This window comes from Macaca fascicularis, chromosome 10 (assembly GCF_037993035.2).
Source record: "Macaca fascicularis isolate 582-1 chromosome 10, T2T-MFA8v1.1".
Taxonomy (NCBI): Eukaryota; Metazoa; Chordata; class Mammalia; order Primates; family Cercopithecidae; genus Macaca; species Macaca fascicularis.
In genome coordinates, this window is record NC_088384.1 from 20,346,214 (window position 1) to 20,365,561 (window position 19,348).

Genomic DNA, 19,348 nt, shown 5'->3' on the forward strand with positions numbered 1-19,348 from the left:
CGTCTTATTACATGGACGAAAGGGATCAAACATTATCAGCAAACTATTTTAAAGAGTGAATTAAATTTATCTCTCTATCCTTTCTTTGATTGTAGTGAATTCAAATTCACCTCAGATTACTTGAATTGACATTAGCTTTCTTCTCTGATAAAGCTTTTAAAATTTATTTAGTAAAGTGGCCAGGCACAGTGGCTCACAACTGTTATCCCAGCACTTTGACAAGCCGAGGTGGGTGGATCACCTGACGTCAGGAGTTTGAGACCAGCCTGGCCAACATGGTGAAACCCCATCTCTACTAAAAAAAATTTCAAAAAAAAAAATTAGCCAGGTGTGGTGGCGCACACCTTTAATCCCAGCTACTTGGGAGGCTGAGGCAGGATAATTGCTTGAACCTGGGATGTGGAGGTTGCAGTAAGCGGAAATGGTGCCACTGCACTCCAGCCTGAGAGACAGAGATTCCGCCTCAAAAAAAAAAAAAAAAAAAAAAAAAAAAAAAAAAAAAAATTGGAAAGTTGTTTTCCTCCTTGTATTACTGCCTGCAAGATCGAAACAGTGTTTCCCATTTCTATTTTGGGATGTGACTGAGTCACAAGGTAGTCTTGGCAAATCACTCTGCTCTCTCTCTCAGTTTCTTAAGGCTGCCTGGGAACTTGAACTGTCAGCCAAACAGGAAGAAGGGTCCTTCCGCCTAACTCCAAAAGGCCTAAGTCAAATGGATATGCTGAGATTTAATGATGGATATAAATTACAGCAAATGGATTCCCTATAGGGTGAGGGGGAAAAAAAGCAAACATTTTACTTAACTTCCTCTATACAATTCAGGGCTGGCAGAAAGGGCAGACTATTACAATGTAGCTGAGCAAATTTTTCCATGTTTGCATAACATGTGTTTTCAACTAAAGATACTCCTTCTATATTACTGCTATATACAACACCCCAAAAAACCTCAAATGTAAGTAAAGCAATGTGACAGATTTGACGCTGGCCAAGTTACACTGTTTTTGTTTTGTTTTTTTGTTTTTTTTTAGTGTCAGTGTTCATAAAGGCCCTTTTTCTTTTTCAAGGATGGGGATAAAGTGTTACTTGGCCGGGCACGGTGGCTCACGCCTGTAATCCCAACACTTTGGGAGGCCGAGACGGGCGGATCACGAGGTCAGGAGTTCAAGACCAGTCTGGCCAACAAAATGAAACTCCGACTCTACTAAAAATACAAAAAATTAGCTGGGTGTGGTGGTGTGTACCTGTAATCCCAGCTATTCGGGAGGCTGAGGCAGGAGAATTGCAAGAACCCGGCAGTTGGAGGTTGCAGTGAGCCGAGATTGCACTATTGCACTCCAACCCTGGGCGACAGTGTAAGACTCTGTCTCAAAAAGAAAAAAACAAAAACAAAAAAAGTGTTACTCCACTCCCCACCAGATACTCTTATTTTTGCCCCCTATGAGATCATGAATTCCTCCTGGGTGCACAACTCCCTAAAGTGCTCTGTGTTTTATTGCTTATAATTTCCCACATCCCATGATGCCCCTTGATAGAATTATTTTTTCTGTACTCACACAAATGGAAACAGAAGAGATGAAAAACCCCGGGGATGCAGCCTCGCAGGTCTCAAACTGCTAAGCACAACCTGCATATCTCTTGGCTGAGTTCCTTTCTTGGCTCAGAGTCAGATTTTGCATGACCTAGGAGGCTTAGGACCCAGGGGGCGCCTTTCAGCTGAAAAACAGCTCGCGCTGCAGCAAGCTAGCTGGGAAGCTCCCAGCTCTAAAGAGAGGCTGTTTACCAGAAGAGCATAACAAGGGCAGGTCTGACTGCAAGGCTGGGACCGGGAGGCAGAGCCGCCGCAAAGGGGGCCCCAGTTAAACACTGGTCGTTCAATCACCTGCAAGATGAAGGAGGCAAGGATGCTGTTGGCCTGGGTACAAGCATTCCTCGTCAGCAACATGCTCCTAGCAGAAGCCTACGGATCTGGAGGTGAGATTACAATCTTTCTTTTCCGCAGCAACTTCATGAAACAGAAGGGGTAAAGTCCCCCATACAGGGCCAGGATGACAGGAAGCGAAGCGTTTAGCTGGTTTCTGTTGTCCTGTGAAAGCTTTTCCACCCCTCCTTTCCTTGTCAGGGGCTTGCAGCTCCATCTTTGCCATTAAGAACAAAGGCAAGAAGCCACTTTCTCTTTGCCTTTCCTTGCTCATGAGTGGATGGAGCTTGGGGGTTCATCTCCCCTACTCCCCAAGCCCTGTTCTTTCTAAGACCTTTGCATGGTGTGGTCCTCCTTCCCCAGCCTCCTCCTGTGGTTCTCCTGCAGAGGGGAGTGGGAGCTTGGAGTCTCATCCAGTCAGCGATGAGGCCGGTTTCCTGTTTGAGGCTCTCTTGAATCTTTTGCCTGACGGAGTCAAGGCTCCTGGAGAATTCTCCTGGGAGAGAGTATTGCCTGTTAAACGGGCAGTAGGTGGCCGTATCCGTGGACGAAGAAACACCGGAGTTTATGTAACTGACCATTACAACACAGGGATAAATGTCACGTCTGGCCGCCCACCGTCCCAAAACTCCCATCTCCTCAAAGGGACCCTAAGCCAGGCCTCCTTCTCTCCATCTCCTCCTCCAAAGTGGTCACAAGTTCAAGAGTAACAACCCTTTACACTTCTGCAGCGCTTTCCGGGTTTCAAAAATAAATAAATAAAACCTAACAGTCTCTGAACGTTGACTAAGGGCCAGGCACAGGCTAGGGGCTTCACAGGCGCTTTCTTTTCCGTCTCTTTCGGGCCGCACAGCAACCCTCTGAGGTGTGTGTAGGGTTGTGGGGAGGGGGCGGAGGGCGTGGGGTGTTGCCAGGAGAGGAGAGGGAGGCCCAGCAGGGCCCAGGGTCCCCTAGCCAGGCTGGGGCTCGGCCCGGGTTGTCCCAGCTCCACTGCCCGCCACGCTGGGCGTCTTCCCTTCGCTGCCCGCTACTCTGTGTCCGGGGGCTTCTCTTCCCACAGGTTGTTTCTGGGACAACGGCCACCTGTACAGGGAGGACCAGACCTCCCCCGCGCCGGGCCTCCTCTGCCTCAACTGGCTGGACGCGCAGAGCGGGCTGGCCTCGGCCCCCGTGTGGGGTAAGTGTCCTCCGGAGTATGGCGCCGGGGCTGGCGGGCGGCAGCCGCGGTCCAGGTCCCAGCCCCAGCACACATTTCCTTCTCTTCCCTCTTAGGCGCCGGGAATCACAGTTACTGCAGAAACCCGGACGAGGACCCGCGCGGGCCCTGGTGCTACGTCAGTGGCGAGGCCGGCGTCCCTGAGAAGCGGCCTTGCGAGGACCTGAGATGTCCAGGTACCTACCCGGGACCCCGGGAATCCCCGCTCCTGTGGCTGACAGGGAGCGGCGGACAACCGCCGCGCACGTGCAGCCGCGCGATGCCGGCCGGCCCCGCTCCGCCTTCGCGCCGTCCGATTGGCCAGGGCTGTCTCCAGGCCACGGGGCTCAAAGCCCATTGGCCACCGCCGCCACTCGTATGAGCTCATCCGCGGCGAGCGCTTGTAAACAACTGCGCGGGGCGAGGCTAGGTTTTTCCGCCGTGCGCCCCGAGGAGTGGCTTTTGGACCTTCAGCGTTTGTTGACCGTTTGCTGAGGGTCTGCAGTGCGCTAGACCCACACTGCTCACAACCCCCGATCCCCCACCTCCCCCGACACACATCGCGGGAAGAAGCCGTTTGGGAAGAAGCCGTTTGGGGGATTTGAGCTTCAGAGAAGTTAAGCGATTGACCGAAGGCAGTGGCAGGGGACAGATTTGAATTCACATTTCTTAGATTCTAGAGCGCAGGCTTTTTGCTCCCAAAGCAGCAAGACAGTTTTCTAGGATTAAATGGGATAATCAAAGTAAAGCTTTTTTTTTTTTTTTTTTTTTTTGAGTCGGAGTCTCGTTCTGTCACCCAGGCTGGAGTGCAGTGGCGCGATTTCGGCTCACTGCAACTTTCGCCTCCGGCGTTGCAGTGATTCTCCTGCCTCAGCCTCCTGAGTAGCTGGGATAACAAGCGTGCACCACGACGTCCAGCTAATTTTTATATTTTTAGTAGAGACGGGGTTTCACCATGTTGGCCTGGCTGCTCTCAAAGTCCTGACCTCAGGTGATCCGCCCGCCGCCCGCCTGGCCTCCCAAAGTGTTGGGATTACAGGCGTGAGCCACTGCTTCCTGCACAAAGTGAAGCATCTCACCTAAGGATTGGCACAGAGCATACGCTTAGATGTGAGCTGCTCAGAGGAAGCATGGGTTGTTTCCTGGAGTGGAGATGGGGGGAATCCCCTGCAGAAGACGGCAACCGAGAGGGGCCTTGAGAAATAGCAAGGATTTGTACAGATAAAGACGTGGGATGCAGGAGAGAGGCCCTTCCCTACGGCCTTCCCCTTTCATTTGTCTTGTCCCCGAGATGGTTCAGTCCTCTCAGGCTTGATCTTGCTTCTAGGGCAGAGTTTGACTTTGGGTTGTGTGTGGGGGGACGTTCTTAGGTGACCCACCTACATGTCCCCTAACACTCGGACCAGGTTCAGCTGTGGAATTCACTCAGGGCAGTCCCTGATGAGAGCTGTTTCCCACCTCATCTCCAGAGACCACCTCCCAGGCCCTGCCAACCTCCACGACAGAAATCGAGGAAGCGTCTGAAGGGCCAGGTGTAGATGAGATGCAGGTGTTCGCTCCTGCCAACACCCTGCCCTCCCGGAGTGAGGCGGCCGCTGTGCAGCCAGTGATTGGGATCAGCCAGCGGGTGCGGATGAACTCCAAGGAGAAAAAGGACCTGGGAACTCTGGGTATGACGGTCCCCCACCCCTGCCCTTGTTGGGATTCATCAAGAGATGTCATTTGCTGATTGGGGTGTGGCTAATGGGACCTTGTGTCCTGTCCTTGGCAGGCTACGTGCTGGGCATTACCATGATGGTGATCATCATTGCCATCGGAGCTGGCATCATCTTGGGCTACTCCTACAAGAGGTCAGTAGCTTCTCTTCTGGGCCCTCTTGAGAGGAGGAGGGGAGGAAGGTACACAAAGTCAAATCAAACTTTGTGGCTTTCTTTCCCAAAAGGAAGCAAGATGTTGAAAATCAGCTCAAGATGTAGAGACTTGGTCCTAGTCTTTATCCGCTGACCTTGGACAAACCCTTTCCTTTGGTGCCTTTACACCTCACTTAAAAGCCTTGTGAGGTATCTTCTTGTTCCCCATTTTACAAACGAAGAAGCCTCTGTCAGAGACTTGCTCAAAGTCACACTGCCTGGGAGTGGCAGAACCTGGATTCAGACCCAGCTGTTTTGATAGCAAATTCCCTGCTGTCTGATCCAACATGCCTGGCATTGAAGCGAGTGGCACTGCAGAAATCAGGCTGGACACTGATTGCAGGGACCTTAAGACCGAATTCTTTCTGTGAGTTATAAAATTCTGCTACTAGAAAAGGTTTCCAGCCACTGTTTTTGCAGTTGGGGCTTAAATTTCCTGAGCTATAAGCAGTGGGATCTCCTCTGCTAGGGAAGAAAAAAGTGAGATGGAGAACAGAAAGTCTGTTTGCCACTCTTCACCACATGTGAGAAAGCCAAAGAGGTGACCTATGAAACTCAAGGACATGACCTGTGGCTGGGGCAGCAGAAGAATGCTTATTTGAAAGGTCCCACGAGATGCCCATCAGTGACTGGTGAATGATGGTAAGCCAGACTGGCATTTGTCTTTACATCACTGGCTGATTCTGGAAAATTAGTTGCTATTCTTGGGCAAAATCAGGGGATTTGACCTCTAGCCTTGGGTGTCTGTAATATTCTCCTCTATGGTCTGAGAAATCTTCCTATGAGGAAAGTGACACAGTAGCCTGCATTTATTTATTTATTTAATTTCCTTCCTTCCTTCCTTCCGTCCTTCCGTCCTTCCTTCCTTCCTTCTGTCCATCCGTCTCCTTTCCTTCATTTCTTTGATTTTTTTTTTTCAGGGTCTCGCCCTATTGCCTAGGCTTGAGTACAGTGGTGCGATCACGGCTCACTGCAGCCTCAACCTCCCAGGGCTCAAGTGATTAACCCCACCCACCCCCACCGAGTAGCTGGGACTACAGGCATGTCTCACCATGCCTGGCTGATTTTTAAATTTTTTGTAGAGACAGGGTCTCACTATGTTGCGCAGGCTAGTCTCAAACTCCTGAGCTCAAGTGATCCTCCTACCTCAGCCTCCCAAAGTGTATAGGCATGAACCACCATACCTGGCATGCAGTCTGCATTTTCCAGTGGTGAGGGCCATGTCTGAGCCCACAGCCTCAGTGGATCACCCAGCAGGGCATCTTTAGAGGCCTTGTAGTCAACCTCCTCATTACAGATGAAAAAGGGGAAGTTTGGGTATAATAATAACAGCAGTAGCAAACATGTACCATATGCCAGACACTGCTTCAAGCACATGCTTTAACTCAATTCTCATAATCACCTTTATGAGGTAAATGTTATTATCTCCAGTTTACAGATGAGGAAACTGAGGCAAGAGGGGATTATATACTTTACCTGAGGTTACACACCTAGCATTTGGTGGAGAGAAGTCCTCTAACTAGCTATCTCTGTGACCCTGGGCAAATTGCTTCAATTTCCTACTCCACATCATTGTGTGAAGCTAAGGCTTGTGACTACTTAGCTCAGGGTGTGGCACATAGTAAGTGGTCAGTAAATGATAACTATTTTTCTTTTCTATGAAATGTGTGGCTGGGCGTGATGGCTCATGCCTGTAATCCCAGCACTTTGGGAGGCTGAGGCAGGCGGATCGTGAGGTCAGGAGTTCGAGACCAGCCTGGCCAACATAGTGAAACCCCATCTCTACTAAAAATATAAAAAACTAGCCAGGCGTGGTGGCGGGCACCTGTAATCCCAGCTACTTGGGAGGCTGAGGCAGAAGAATTGCTTGAACCTGGGAGGTGGAGGTTGCAGTGAGCTGAGATTGTGCCACTGCACTCCAGCCTGGGCGACAGAGCGAGACTCCATCTCAAAATAAATAAATAAATAAATAATGTGGGTAATGGGCCAGGCGCAGTGGCTCATACCTGTAATCCTAGCACTTTGGGAGGCTGAGGCAGGTGGATCGCTTGAGCCCAAGAGTTCGAGAACAGCATGGGCAACATGGCAAAATCGTGTCTCTACAAAAAAATACAAAAATTAGCCAGGCATGGTGGTGGGCGCCTGTAGCCCTAGTTACTAAGGAGGCTGAGGTGGGAGGATCACCTGAGCCTGGGAGGTCAAGGCTGCGGTGAGCCATGATTGTGCCACTGCACTCCAGCCTGGGTGACAGAGTGAGATCCTGTCTCAAAAAAAAAAAAAAAAAAAAAAAAAGTGGGTAATGGACTAGTGCTGTCTGATTTCTTGTGATGCAGGAAGCAGAGGTCCAGAGAGGGAAAGCATTGACTTGAGAGGACATCCTGACTTCCAGTCTGAGGTTGTTTCCCACAATGGGATGGTTGACATGGCAGGTCCAGGGACACCTGCTTATTCATTTCAGAGTTAGTGATGTTGTGGCCCTAGCCTTACAATTCATAAGCAGACCTAAGCCACACTGGCTGAATTTAGTCCTTGAAAGATTTCCTTTTTCCCCAGCCACTCGACAGCATTCGGCTGTCCTGCAATCCTGTGACAGTTTCCCGGCCTTCCAGGTGCTTGAACTGACTAAACATTCTTAATTCTTTTTTTTTTTTTTTTTTTTTTTGAGACGGAGTCTTGCTCTGTCGCCCAGGCTGGGGTGCAGTGGCCGGATCTCAGCTCACTGCAAGCTCCGCCTCCCGGGTTTAGACCATTCTCCTGCCTCAGCCTCCCGAGTAGCTGGGACTACAGGCGCCCGCCACCTCGCCCGGCTAGTTTTTTTTTTTTGTATTTTTTAGTAGAGACGGGGTTTCACCGTGTTAGCCAGGATGGTCTCGATCTCCTGACCTCGTGATCCGCCCGTCTCGGCCTCCCAAAGTGCTGGGATTACAGGCTTGAGCCACCGCGCCCAGCCAACATTCTTAATTCTGAGCTCAGTTCTGGTGCCCAGTGGAAGTCTTTTTCTTCTAGATTTGTTCCTTTAGGCTGTCATGAGACTGCCCTAAGGCCTAAAATTTATTTTCCTATAAACTCAGGGCAGGGCACCCAGTCACCAGACTCCCTGTCACTAACGACCAGATCACTCCTTTCCTCAGCAGAACTGCTCTCAGAACAGACTGTACCACAGGAAACCGCATGTGGGCTAAAAACAAGCTTGCAGCCTCCATTTCTTCCTAAAGTCAGAGAGCAGAGTGTCCTGAAAAGAGCTGTAGGGTTCAGGTGTCCTCTGAGCCTTGATATCTTGTCTGTTAAATGGGGATATATCCCCCCTTCACACCCACCCATCTAAGATTATTATAAGTATTAAATGTAAACAGAAACAATAGCACACCAATCAGGTAATAATCACAATAGCAGCCAACATTTATTTCATGCTTTCTTAATAAGTAAGGCCCTACTGTATTATCTTTTTTTCTTCCCTGATTATCTTTTTTCTTTTTTTTTTTTTTTTTTGAGACAGAGTCTCGCTCTGTCGGCTCACTGCAACCTCCGCCTCCTGGGTTCAAATGATTTTCCTGGCTCAGCCTACCGACTAGCTGGGATTAGAGGCACCTGCCACCATGCCCTGCTAATTTTTGTATTTGTAGCGGAGATGGGTTTCACCATGTTGGCCAGGCTGGTCTCGAACTTGTAACCTCAGGCAATCCACTCGCCTCGGCCTCCCAAAGTGCTGGGATTACAGGCATGAGCCACTGCAGCCAGCCTCCTGATTATCTTGACTAAGCCTCACAACCACACTAGGAGCACTGTTACATCATTTTACAGTGAGGAGCTGAGACCTAACAGAGTTAAGTACAATGGCCAGGCTACGCAGCTAGTAACGTATGTCTGAGGATTATCAGTATCTCCAACAAGTCCAGCAAGGCCCAGTAGCCTCATGTAAATTTGCTTTGAATCACAAAGGACAGTAGGAAAAATAGAAACTTTAAAAAATAAGGCTGGGTTTAAAGTCAGAAGAAACAAGATCTAGTTCTGGAACTTTCACATATTCTGGATGTTACACTGGACAAGTTATTTACCTTCTCTGGACTTCAATTTCTTCATCTGTACTGTAAGGGGGTTAGATATGATGATCCTCCCAACTCTATTTCCTAAAAAGACAGTATTGCTGGTGGTAAGACTGGGTTCAAATTCCAGCTCTGCCATTTGCTTAAAGAGTGTAACTTCTCTGCATCTGCCTTCCTATCTATGAAACAGGTCAAAATAGATACCACATAGGTTGTGAGGATGAAATTGGACAGTATAGTTTAGGCATACAATTGGTGTTCCATAACCTGGGAGAGGAAGTTCGAGGCAGCATACAGTAGGGCCTTACTTATTAAAGCAGGAAATAAATGTTGGCTGCTCTTATGATTATTACCTGTAGCTGCCTTGGGAGCTTTTCCTGAGCAGCAGTGTGGCACAGCACTGCTTCTGACAGGGAAAATAGCAGCTCAGAGTAATAATTGAAGAAGACCCATGTAGTCTGAACGAGGTCTGTGGTGCTTCCATACTCTGGGAGAGGAAGTTGGAGGCAGGCAGCAGCTTCATCTACACCTGCTCTCTCTGGCCAGCTGAGCTCCCAGTCCCACCCTGGCCTTGGAGCAAGCAGTCAGGGTAGGTACTGTTAAGCTTTGAGCTCTGCCAAAGGCCATGAGGCTTGCCTAATGGGACGGAGCTTTTCCCTGGCTGGGAAGGGTGGGCAGGCACCAGGCTTCGTCTTAGGGGAGGAAGGGCTGTAAATGGGGGTGGGTGGGAGCTCAGCCTGGCTGGTTCTTTGTCCTGGTAGTCTAGGCCACGAGGTTCAAACAGCCAGTCTGTGACTGAGGAGCTAAGTGTAGTGTCTGCACTAGCTTCAGGGGGAGGTCTTATTTAAAAAGGGGAGGGAAAAACTGTAGGTCAACACCACTCCACCCTCTTAGGAGAGGAGCTAAGTCAGTGAATAAGCCTTTTGTTCTTTCTTGGCTGCCACACAACACCCCGGCTAACCAGCCCCTACCCCAAGCAGTGAGAAGAGGCTAGGCTGCCTGATGGTCAGTGTAGCGGGCCTAGTGGCCTCTCAAAGGTCTCCCGAGGGAGCTGGGAGCAGTCACTGCACCTCCAGGACTCAAAGGTACCATTAACAGCAGGCACATAGGATTGAGTGTGCTTCCGGGCTTGTAAATGGTAAGACTAATCCAGACTAGTCCCAGCATCTGCTTCCTTTACCCTTGACTGCTCTTCCAGCCCTGCTCTGCCCCATTAATACAAATTGATTTTTTTTCCCTGAAGACTTGTATATGATGCAGCCTGGCCATTATCAGCAGCTCAGCTGGCCACAGGTAAAGGAGGTTGCTGAGGAAAGCAGGGTGCCAAAGTTAAACTCAAAAGCCTCAGTTTCTTCATCTATAAAAGGGGGATTAGGCTGGGTGCGGTGGGTCACGCCTATAATCCCAGCACTTTGGGAGGCGGAGGCGGGTGAATCACCTGAGATCAGGAGTTGGAGATCAGTCTGACCAACATGGAGAAGCCCCATCTCTATTAAAAATACAAAATAAGCTGGGCGTGGTGGTGCATGCCTGTATTCCCAGCTACTCGGGAGGCTGAGGCAGGAGAATCGCTTGAACCCGGGAGGCGGAGGTTGCGGTGAGCCGAGATCACGCCATTGCACTCCAGCCTGGGCAACAAGAGGGAAACTGTACCTCAAAAAGAAAAAAAAGGGGGATTATAGCTGGGCATGGTGGTTCATGCCTCAAGAGGCGGGAGGATCCCTTAAGGCCAGGAGTTTGAGATCAGTCCTGGCAACATGGCAGGACTGATCTACAAAAAAAAAAAAAAAAAAAAAAAAAAAAGACATCCAGCCTGTGCATAGGTAGCTCTTTTCATCCTGGATGATGGGAAGGCCATTAGGCCATTTCCTGGCACCTTAGTACATACTTAGGAAATGTGAATTCCTGCTTTCCCTCTTACTCCAGCCCCTTAGATTTTGAAATTCAAACCTCGGCAAAAGATACTTGTATATTCCATTTTTTTTGTAAATTGCCTTTTGGTCTTCCACAGGCTTAAGGACTCCCTTAATAAAATTAAACCCAGACCTTCCAGATTTCTCCCTACATGAGCAGCCTTGAAGAAACTGGCTTTTATTATGGAGGTGTTTCCTTCTACATGGTAGCAGCTGTGCTGATGAACAGTGCTCAAGGCTAGTGAATCTCAGGATGTGAGTCAAGGAGGCTTTGATACAGACCACCCACCCACGAACACTGTCCCTTCATTTTCCCTCTGGGTGCTCTGCGAGTTTTTCTGCTGTGGCAATTGATGGTGTCCAGTACAGAAGCTAATGAGAAGGATAGGGCAGGAGCCTCAGGTTTGCATGTTCAGAAACCATCGCCCAGGGTGATTCAGGAGGATGAGCTCACAGATTTGCCTCCTCTGACCTTACAGGGAGAAATAGAGAATCAGCATATGTCATGTGAAGAATTTTACAGTGTCAGGGGCCCTGGAGATTATCAAGTCCAACTCCTTTTTTCACAGATGATGAAATTAAGGCCCAGGGAAGAAGGGATTACTGGTGTCACATAAACAATACTTGATTTGGCTGGTCAGTAAGAGAATTTCCTCGGAAAATCAAATTAAGATAATGTTGCTTGATGGGTCACGTCATAATTCAGGGCAAATCATAATAACCTCTTAGGATTTTTTCTTTTTTTTTCTTTTTGAGACAGCGTCTCACTCTTGATGCTCAGGCTGGAGTGCAGTGGCGCCATCACAGCTCACTGCGTCCTCGATTTCCCAGGCTCAGGTGATTCTCCTACCTCAGCCTCCCGACTAGCTGGGACTACAGGTGTGCGCCACCACAACTGGTTAATTTTTTATTTTTTGTAGAGCTGGAGTTTTGCCATTTTGCTCAGGTTGGTCTAGAACTCCTGGGCTCAAGCAATCCTCCCTCCTCAGCTTCCCAAAGTGTTGGGATTGCAGGTGTGAGCCACCATGCCTAGTCCCTTTATGAATTTTTATAGCAGTTTCACTATTTTCAAAGTGCTTTCACCTTCATTATCATATTTTGAGGCATATATTGTCTCCATTTCACACATGAAGAAACCAGAGGTTGTTTTGCCAAGTATCACACAGCTAAGGCTGAGCTGGTACTAGAATACAAGGAAGGAGAACTGGACGGTTTAAAAACAGGTCTGAGATACCTTCCTCCTCTATCCTCTTCCCTCCCCCACTCCTTTTCCCCAATATTCTTCCCCAGTCTCTAGAAGTCATTCTATTGAACATCCTGATGGATGTGTAATCCATTTGATCTTAGCCATGCCCCTGAGATGTGAAGCAGGCCCCTGTGTTGTTTCAGTCATCCATCAACTGCTCCTGGGAAGAAGCTCTTTCCTCCAACAGCTGGACCCATGTCTAGTTGCTGGCTTTGGAGGATGCTCTCTTGGGTTCTGAGTGCTGGTTCTGGTGTGCAGTGTGCCAGGCACTCATCAAGCCCTCTAGTCAGCACTAGCGGTGGCCTGGTCCAGTGGGAAGGACCCTACCTGTGCAGACAGAAGACTGGGTTTGAGTCCCTGCTCCACCATTTTTTGTGGGGTGAATTTGGTCAGGTCAGAACTTCTCTGAGCATCAGCCAGAGACATGGATTTGAGCCCACCACATCCTTGGAGAGTGTTCTTAACATCTCTAGGCCATTTCTTTCTCTATAAAATGAATAAGCCCTAATTCTTAGGGTTGAGCTGAGAATGATGTGGGATTAGGTGTATTAAGTCCCTAGCATGGAATGAGCACTCCGTGAGTAAAATGGAGTTATACCGTGGTTTGACCGGGTCAGTGAGCACCATGAAAATTCAGAGGTATGTGAAAACTCTGAGAGGTCTGATGACATTGTTTCATTGTTTCCCATTGACCCAAGCAGCCCTCAGTCCTTTTTGCCCCCTGCATGGGTTAGGGATGGTCCATTTCCAGCCTGGGCTCACACCTTCTGAGACTTAAGGATAAGAAGGCTGTCTCACAGCAGGATGATCAGGCCAGTTTTCTGGACAACTTTATAGGTTAGGTCCAAAGTTCAGATAGTTCTCAGGGTCTCTGGGAGCCCTGGGCTGAAAGAACAAAACTGTGTCTTGCTTTAAGAGTCTCTGTCTGGCCAGGTGCAGTGACTTATGCCTGTAATCCCAATACTTTGGGAGGCAGGAGGCTGGCTTGACCCCAGTAGTTTGAGACCAGCCTGTGCAACATGTTGAGACCCTGTCTCAATAAAAAAAAAAAAAAAAAAGTCTCTGTCCTCTACTTTATTTTCACTGAGTCCTGGTGAAGCTGTAGGAAGTCCATACTGCTGTCACCCTGTTTTACAGATGAAGAACCTAAGACCAGAGGTGCAGGAGCTTCTTACTGAGTTAAACGCAGTCTTGCAGAATGGATATCTTAGTATCCTGGACCTGAGTTTGAGTCCTGGCTCAGCCACTGATTTGTTGTGATGATGGCAAGCTGCTGCTACTGCTGAACCTCAGGGATGCCATCTAATGAGCAAAACTATGCAGGAGGCATAGCCTGAATTTTTTTTTTTTTCCTGCCAGGGGGAAGGATTTGAAAGAACAGCATGATCAGAAAATGTGTGAGAGGGAGATGCAGCGAATCACTCTGCCCTTGTCTGCCTTCACCAACCCTACCTGTGAGATTGTGGATGAGAAGACTGTCGTGGTCCACACCAGCCAGACTCCAGTTGACCCTCAGGAGGGCAGCACTCCTCTTATGGGCCAGGCCGGGACTCCTGGGGCCTGAGTCCCCTCAGTGGGCAGGAGCCCATGCAGACACTGGTGCAGGACAGCCCACCCTCCTACAGCTGGGAGGATCTACCACTTTGTGTTCTGGTTAAAACCCTACCATTCCCCCTCCTTTTTTGGTGAATCCTAATAAGTGACAGAAGCAGATGGCACTGTGGGCTGAGGGTAAGGCTGGGCAGGGTCCTAACAGTGCTCCTTCTCCATCCCTTGGAGCAGATTTTGTCTGTGGATGGAGACACTGGCAGCTCCCACAGTGATGCTGCTGCTAAGGGCTTCCAAACATTGCCTGCACCCCTGGAGCTGAACCAGGGATAGATGGGGAGCTCCCCCAGGCTCCTCTGTGCTTTACTAAGATGGCCTCAGTCTCCATCATGGGCTTGAGTGGCATACACTGTTATTCATGGTTAAGGTAAAGCAGGTCAAGGGATGGGATAGAAAAAATATGTTTAGTTTTTAAAATATTTGGGATGGAACTCCCTACTGACCTCTGAGAACCAGAAGTGAGTCTGTACAGAAGTCAGAAATTTTGGGTTGAGAATGAGATCTAGGTTGTGCTGGTATGCTCCAGCTTGCTAGCAATGATGTGCCTTGACAACTATGGGCCAGGCCTGGGCCCAGGGACTCTTCCTGTTTCACAAGGAAAGGAAGGGAAGAATTGCACTGAGCATTCCACTTAGGAAGAGGATAGGGAAGGATCTGCTCCGCCTTTGGCCACAGGAGCAGCTTTGGCCACAGGAGCAGAGGCAGACCTGGGATGCCTGTTCCTCTTCAGGGATGGATAGTGACCTGTCTTCATTTTGCACAGGTAAGAGAGTGGTTAGCTAACCTATGGGAATTATACTATGGGGCCTTATGAGCTGCTTCTAAGAGGTTAACCTGGAAACTAAGCTCAGAGGCAAGATAATAAAGCACTTTAGGGCTTGCTCCTGAGTTGGGCTTGATTTAGCAGGTGGTCCTGTGGGCCTCCAGGCCAGCACCTTCCTGTAGGGCAGTGGGGCTAGGGTCACAGCCCCTAACTTACAAAACAATCAAAGAATCATTAGAAAGGGTTCATTAAACCTTTTGGACACAGGGCCTCAGAGAGGAAAAAGTGACTTGCCCAAGGTCATAAGCAAGCTACTGGCATGGCGAGAGCCCAGCCTCCTGACTGAGTGCAACATTTCTCCACTGCACTGTGGTAGCAGCTCAGCAGGGCCTCTAAGCCTTGATGTCACACTCGAAGGCCTGGCAGCCCCTGGCCATAGAGCTTCCTTTTCAGAGCCCTTCCACTGCCCAATGTGGAGATGGGGGTTAGTGGGGCTTTCTATGGAGCCATCTGCTTTGGGGACCTAGACCTCAGGGGGTCTCTTGGTGTTAGTGATGCTGGAGAAGAGAATATTACTGGTTTCTACTTTTCTATAAAGGCATTTCTCTATATACATGTTTTATATACCTCATTCTGACACCTGCATTTAGTGTGGGAAATTGCTCTGCATTTGACTTAATAAAAAAAAAAAAGACTCCACATTGCCAGATTTTTGAGAGGTAATAGGAACATTCCCTATAAGTTGAGAAGCTTTGTGTCACCTTGTTAACACCTGTGTGGCAAGCTCTGGGCCTTTTCTTCATTCATCCTGGCCCTGTTACTAGAAGGTGACAACTGCAGCCTGTGTCCAGATTTTTTTTTTTTTGAGATGGAGTTTGGCCCTTGTTGCTCAGGCTGGAGTGCAATGGCGCGATCTCGGCTCACTGCAACCTCCGCCTCCTGGGTTCAAGCGACTGTCCTGCCTCAGCCTCTGGAGTAGCTGGGATTACAGGTATGTGCTACCATACCCAGCTAATTTTTGTATTTTTAGTAGAGACGGGATTTCACCATGTTGGTCAGGCTGTTCTTATTTGATCTCAGGTGATCCACCAGCTGAGGCCTCCCAAAGTGCTGAGATTACAGGCTTGAGCCACCGTGTCCAGCTTCTGTGTCCAGATTATTATCATCAGGAGTCTTTCAGGTTAAAGCTGCAGGAAGGACAGGTGTGCAGGCCTCCCAATAAGGTGGCTGGTGGATCCCCTTCAGCATTGTTTCCAAGGTGGAGGTAGCTAAAATGAGTATCTAGACAGCCTTTGTCAAAGTCTGGAACACAGCAGGGGTTGAGGGGTGGGTGATGGGGATGGTGTTGCAGCAGCCAAAGGGGGAATAACCGCAGAGGAGGAAGGGTCACTGGGCTGCCTGCAGCAGCCCTGGGCTGAGGAAGTTCCCTGCAAGGTGACTACTATGGCTACAGAAGGAAAGATACCAACAGGTGTGTCTCCTGGACTTTTACCAAGGGATTTCAGCCACAGGTTCTCAGCCTCAGGAATACCCAGATGAACTCTGTCCATGCCCAGCCATTGCTCTGTGGTTCTGCCAGCAATGCGTACTCCAGATCATTAGTTTTTTTTTTTTTGGGAACCAGATTCTGTCCTTAAGTTGGATTCTTCAAACTTTGAGAGTGCCTGGGAGAAATCACCTTTGGGTTTACAGATTTATATTGTGCCCAAGGCCCCACTAACCAGATAGCATTGTCCTTCCCAGTGGTTACTCCACAACATCCCCCATATGCGGAAGCAACAAGAAACAGGTCTCCTCTCAAGCACTTGTAGGGAAACACAAGGGGTGGGGTGACTTGCATTCATTTCTTCCCATGACAAAGGTGGCACCTAGCACTGAGGAAAGCAAGCCAGGATACCCAGGCTATAGAAGTATTCATACAAAGAGGATGAAAGGGTAGGGCCCCTAAGGAATGACTCAGCTGGCATGTGAGACCCAAGCCAGAAGGTCATAGTCACACTTGCTGCAAGGAAGGGGCTGCCTCAGGTGGGATGTACATATTCTCTAGAGCAGATGGGTGTCTACTTGAGGGTTTTAGACTTGGGTGCATGAAAACTCTCTATGGGGAGTTTGTGTGGGCTAGGCCAGAAGGTGGCTAGCAGACCCTCTACATTTACGTCCCTGAGCCAGACATGTTTTTACTTTCCATATTGCCAGGTATGTTAACTGCTTTAACTGCTTAATTTATTTAGTTTGATCAATGGCCCCGTTCAGGCCCACCACTCCTACACTTGCTGGGGACAGCTGGGAAACAACCAGCCACACAATGCTGAACTGTGCTGCTGCTGGGAGTTCAGGGCTCAGTCCTACAACAAGCTTGCAAACTTCACACAGAAGTACAGTCTATATATCAAGTAAACTCTGACCAGAGATGACATCTGGTCCCACAACTCATCAGGTCTATGTACAATATTTCACATACCACCCAATAGATATAACAAGAAGATAATATTAACAGCAACCACTCCTTTATCAATTCCCCCTGCTCCAATACAACCACCACACATTGCATTAATACACCAAACCCTTTCCCAATTTATTAAATATGGTGCAACCTCACATACACTTAGAAGAGGCAAATCTAGTTGTGATGAAGAGTTCCTAGAGCTCTGGGAGCCAAGATGGAGGTTTTCTAGTACCTGCAGATGTGGCTCAGGAGGATGCTGCCCAGGAGCTCATGAGCTGGGAGAGCAAACATGGGAGGTAGAAGTCAGATGGCCCAGCTCAGGGAGCTGTCTCTCTCAGCATCTTAGCTTTGGGACTCTGCCACCACCTCTTCCCAGCCCAAGCTGCTGCCTAAACCAGGCATGCTGAAGGGTTAGCAATGGTTGCCATGAGGCCAAGACCAAGAGATTGCTGAGATTCCCACTCCCCTCCCTCAGACTCTAGGCCTGTGACAAGCTACTATCCTCCAGAACCCATCTAGCTTTAGGCAAAATGTCTTAGGCATCTGACTAAGGAGCTCACCAGAGTATGAGTAACAGAAGCCAAGATCTGAGCTTTCTATTCTTTTTTTTTTTTTTTTTTTTTTTTTTGAGATGGAGTCTCGCTCTGTCGCCCAGGCTGGAGTGCAGTGGCGCAATCTCGGCTCACTGCAAGCTCCGACTCCTGGGTTCACGCCATTCTCCTGCCTCAGCCTCCCAAGTAGCTGGGACTACAGGCGCCCACCACTGCGCCCGGCTAATTTTTTCTATTTTTAGTAGAGACGGGGTTTCACCATGGTCTCGATCTCCTGACCTTGTGATCCGCCCGCCTCGGCCTCCCAAAGTGCTGGGATTACAGGCGTGAGCCACCGCGCCCGGCCTGATCTGAGCTTTCTAGAGTGCAGGGCCTCTTTCTAGTCCCCTAGCCTCTTCTGTGCTTGTGACTGTTGCAGACAGAAAGGATGTTGCCTGTTAAGTTCTCAGCCAGTTTCCAGTAGTAAGTTGAAAACATGAGGTGGAGGCTTCCCCTCACATTGATGTGGGCCCTGGGCTGGTTAGAGCCAGTGAGCAGGTAAACAGAAGTCAGCCCTTTCTCTAACTCCTGGCCTGTTCTACCACATATTAAGGGACTCTTCAAGACCTACTCCCTCAACCTTGCTCCAGGAAGGGCAGGATCTGGAGTGGAAAGGGGGAGCATCACTGTCTTTTTCACACCCTTTGAGTGCCTTCTGGCCACCAGTCTTTCTTTCGTCCACACGCTTGAAGTCCTCCTGCACCCAGCTGGACTAGTGACTTCAGAGTTCACAGGCAGGTTCACCCTGGGATCCTGCCCAGCAGGTCCAGGTCACGCTGATTAGTGTAAGCGACAGCCTCCCACAATCCACTGCCAGGGAGTTCCTGGGTGGATCTGAGTAACAGATTCCTCCTGGCCCAAAGGCCAGGCTTTTTTTTTTCTTCTTCACAGCTTTCAGGCAAGTATTGGATTTACAGACAGTAACTAGGCCCCAGAACCTGTGGAGATACATTTCCCTGGTGCTGCGCTCACTTGCCTCCTGGGGAGGTAGTAGGAATGGCTTGTTCTGCTTCTAAACAGGCCGCCAATCCACAGGAAGCCCGGACGGCCCTGCTCACAGCAGGGATGGGGCGCAGAGGGGCAATGCTGGCTGTAGAACACCCCCCTGCAGGGGGCTGGGCCAGGGCTAGGGAGGTGAGTCCCGGGTCAGGCCGTACTGCATGCTCACAGTGTGGTCCAACTCCTCCAGCTCTGCAGGCAGTGGGATGCCCAGCTCCCCCAGGTATAGGGAGAGGGCCTCAAAGGAGTCCTCCAGTTTTGAGAATGCTGGTCTAGAAGGAAAAGAGGTAAATTAGAGGCAGGTAGAATATGAGCAGGGCCATGGGGTGGGTGGCAGGAATCTAGGCTCAGCTACTTCCTGGTTGTATGACCTCAGGTAAACTCCTTCATCTAGTAGTGCCTCTGTGAGAAATGGACATAATGTTACTGCTACCTCATATATCTGCTATAAAGTTTAGATAACACTATGAGAAGGCTGGCCTAGCTGGAGTTAGTACTTAAAAACAATAGGAGAAAAGGTCCCTCCCATGTCTTAGAGAAAATGCAGTCATCAAAGGTGGAACTGGAAACATCAGGCTCCTAGTGCCATGGAAATGGCTTGGCTGCCCCGAAAGCCTAAGACAGCTCAGGCTTACTCTTCCTCCTCCATGTTTATGCTTAAATGTCATGTCACCTCAGTGAGGCCTGCTCTGACTACCATATTGAAAATTGCAACTT

The 19,348-nt window shown here is 49.3% G+C and overlaps 2 protein-coding genes and 1 long non-coding RNA gene across 12 annotated transcripts in view; 1 reads left to right on the plus strand and 2 right to left on the minus strand.

The window, feature by feature from the left end:
- The window catches only part of LOC135965444 (uncharacterized), a 51,456-nt gene extending 48,089 nt beyond the window's left edge, over positions 1–3,367 (minus strand). Inside the window, exon 1 of the long non-coding RNA XR_010578382.2 lies at positions 1,554–3,367. This is a non-coding gene — a long non-coding RNA (uncharacterized lncRNA). The remainder of the gene's footprint in view (positions 1–1,553) is intronic.
- On the plus strand, positions 1,771–15,295 carry PIK3IP1 (phosphoinositide-3-kinase interacting protein 1). 3 transcript variants are annotated; one of them, XR_006690057.3, is made up of 7 exons: positions 1,771–1,971; positions 2,979–3,095; positions 3,191–3,310; positions 4,583–4,783; positions 4,885–4,963; positions 5,056–5,665; positions 13,585–15,295. XR_006690057.3 is itself a non-coding variant. In XM_005567556.5 (6 exons), exons 1-6 carry the CDS (start codon positions 1,887–1,889, stop codon positions 13,787–13,789), a joined length of 807 nt encoding a protein of 268 aa, XP_005567613.2. In that variant the 5' UTR covers positions 1,771–1,886; the 3' UTR covers positions 13,790–15,295. The 3 variants fall into 3 exon arrangements, 2 of the variants coding, with proteins under 2 accessions (XP_005567613.2, XP_073860051.1); XM_005567556.5 differs by lacking the exon at positions 5,056–5,665; XM_074003950.1 differs by lacking the exons at positions 4,885–4,963; positions 5,056–5,665.
- Positions 15,296–16,797: 1,502 nt separating this feature from the next.
- The window catches only part of LIMK2 (LIM domain kinase 2), a 69,014-nt gene continuing 66,463 nt past the window's right edge, over positions 16,798–19,348 (minus strand). For all 8 annotated transcript variants that reach the window (XR_012418820.1, XR_012418821.1, XM_015457315.4 and 5 more), the window contains one exon: positions 16,798–18,903. Coding sequence is in view for 6 of the 8 variants with exons in the window: in XM_015457315.4 (XP_015312801.1) it covers positions 18,759–18,903 (145 nt within the window). In the remaining 2 variants the exon portion in view is untranslated. The remainder of the gene's footprint in view (positions 18,904–19,348) is intronic.

What these genes read in the sequence shown, in the direction of transcription:
- PIK3IP1 (XM_005567556.5), top strand. Translation starts at nt 1,887, where the DNA reads ATGAAGGAGGCAAGGATGCTGTTGGCCTGGGTACAAGCATTCCTCGTC. An exon ending in AGAAGCCTACGGATCTGGAG is followed by an intron (nt 1,972 to 2,978) that starts GTGAGATTACAA and finishes CTCTTCCCACAG; the next exon opens with GTTGTTTCTGGGACAACGGC. An exon ending in GGCCTCGGCCCCCGTGTGGG is followed by an intron (nt 3,096 to 3,190) that starts GTAAGTGTCCTC and finishes CTTCCCTCTTAG; the next exon opens with GCGCCGGGAATCACAGTTAC.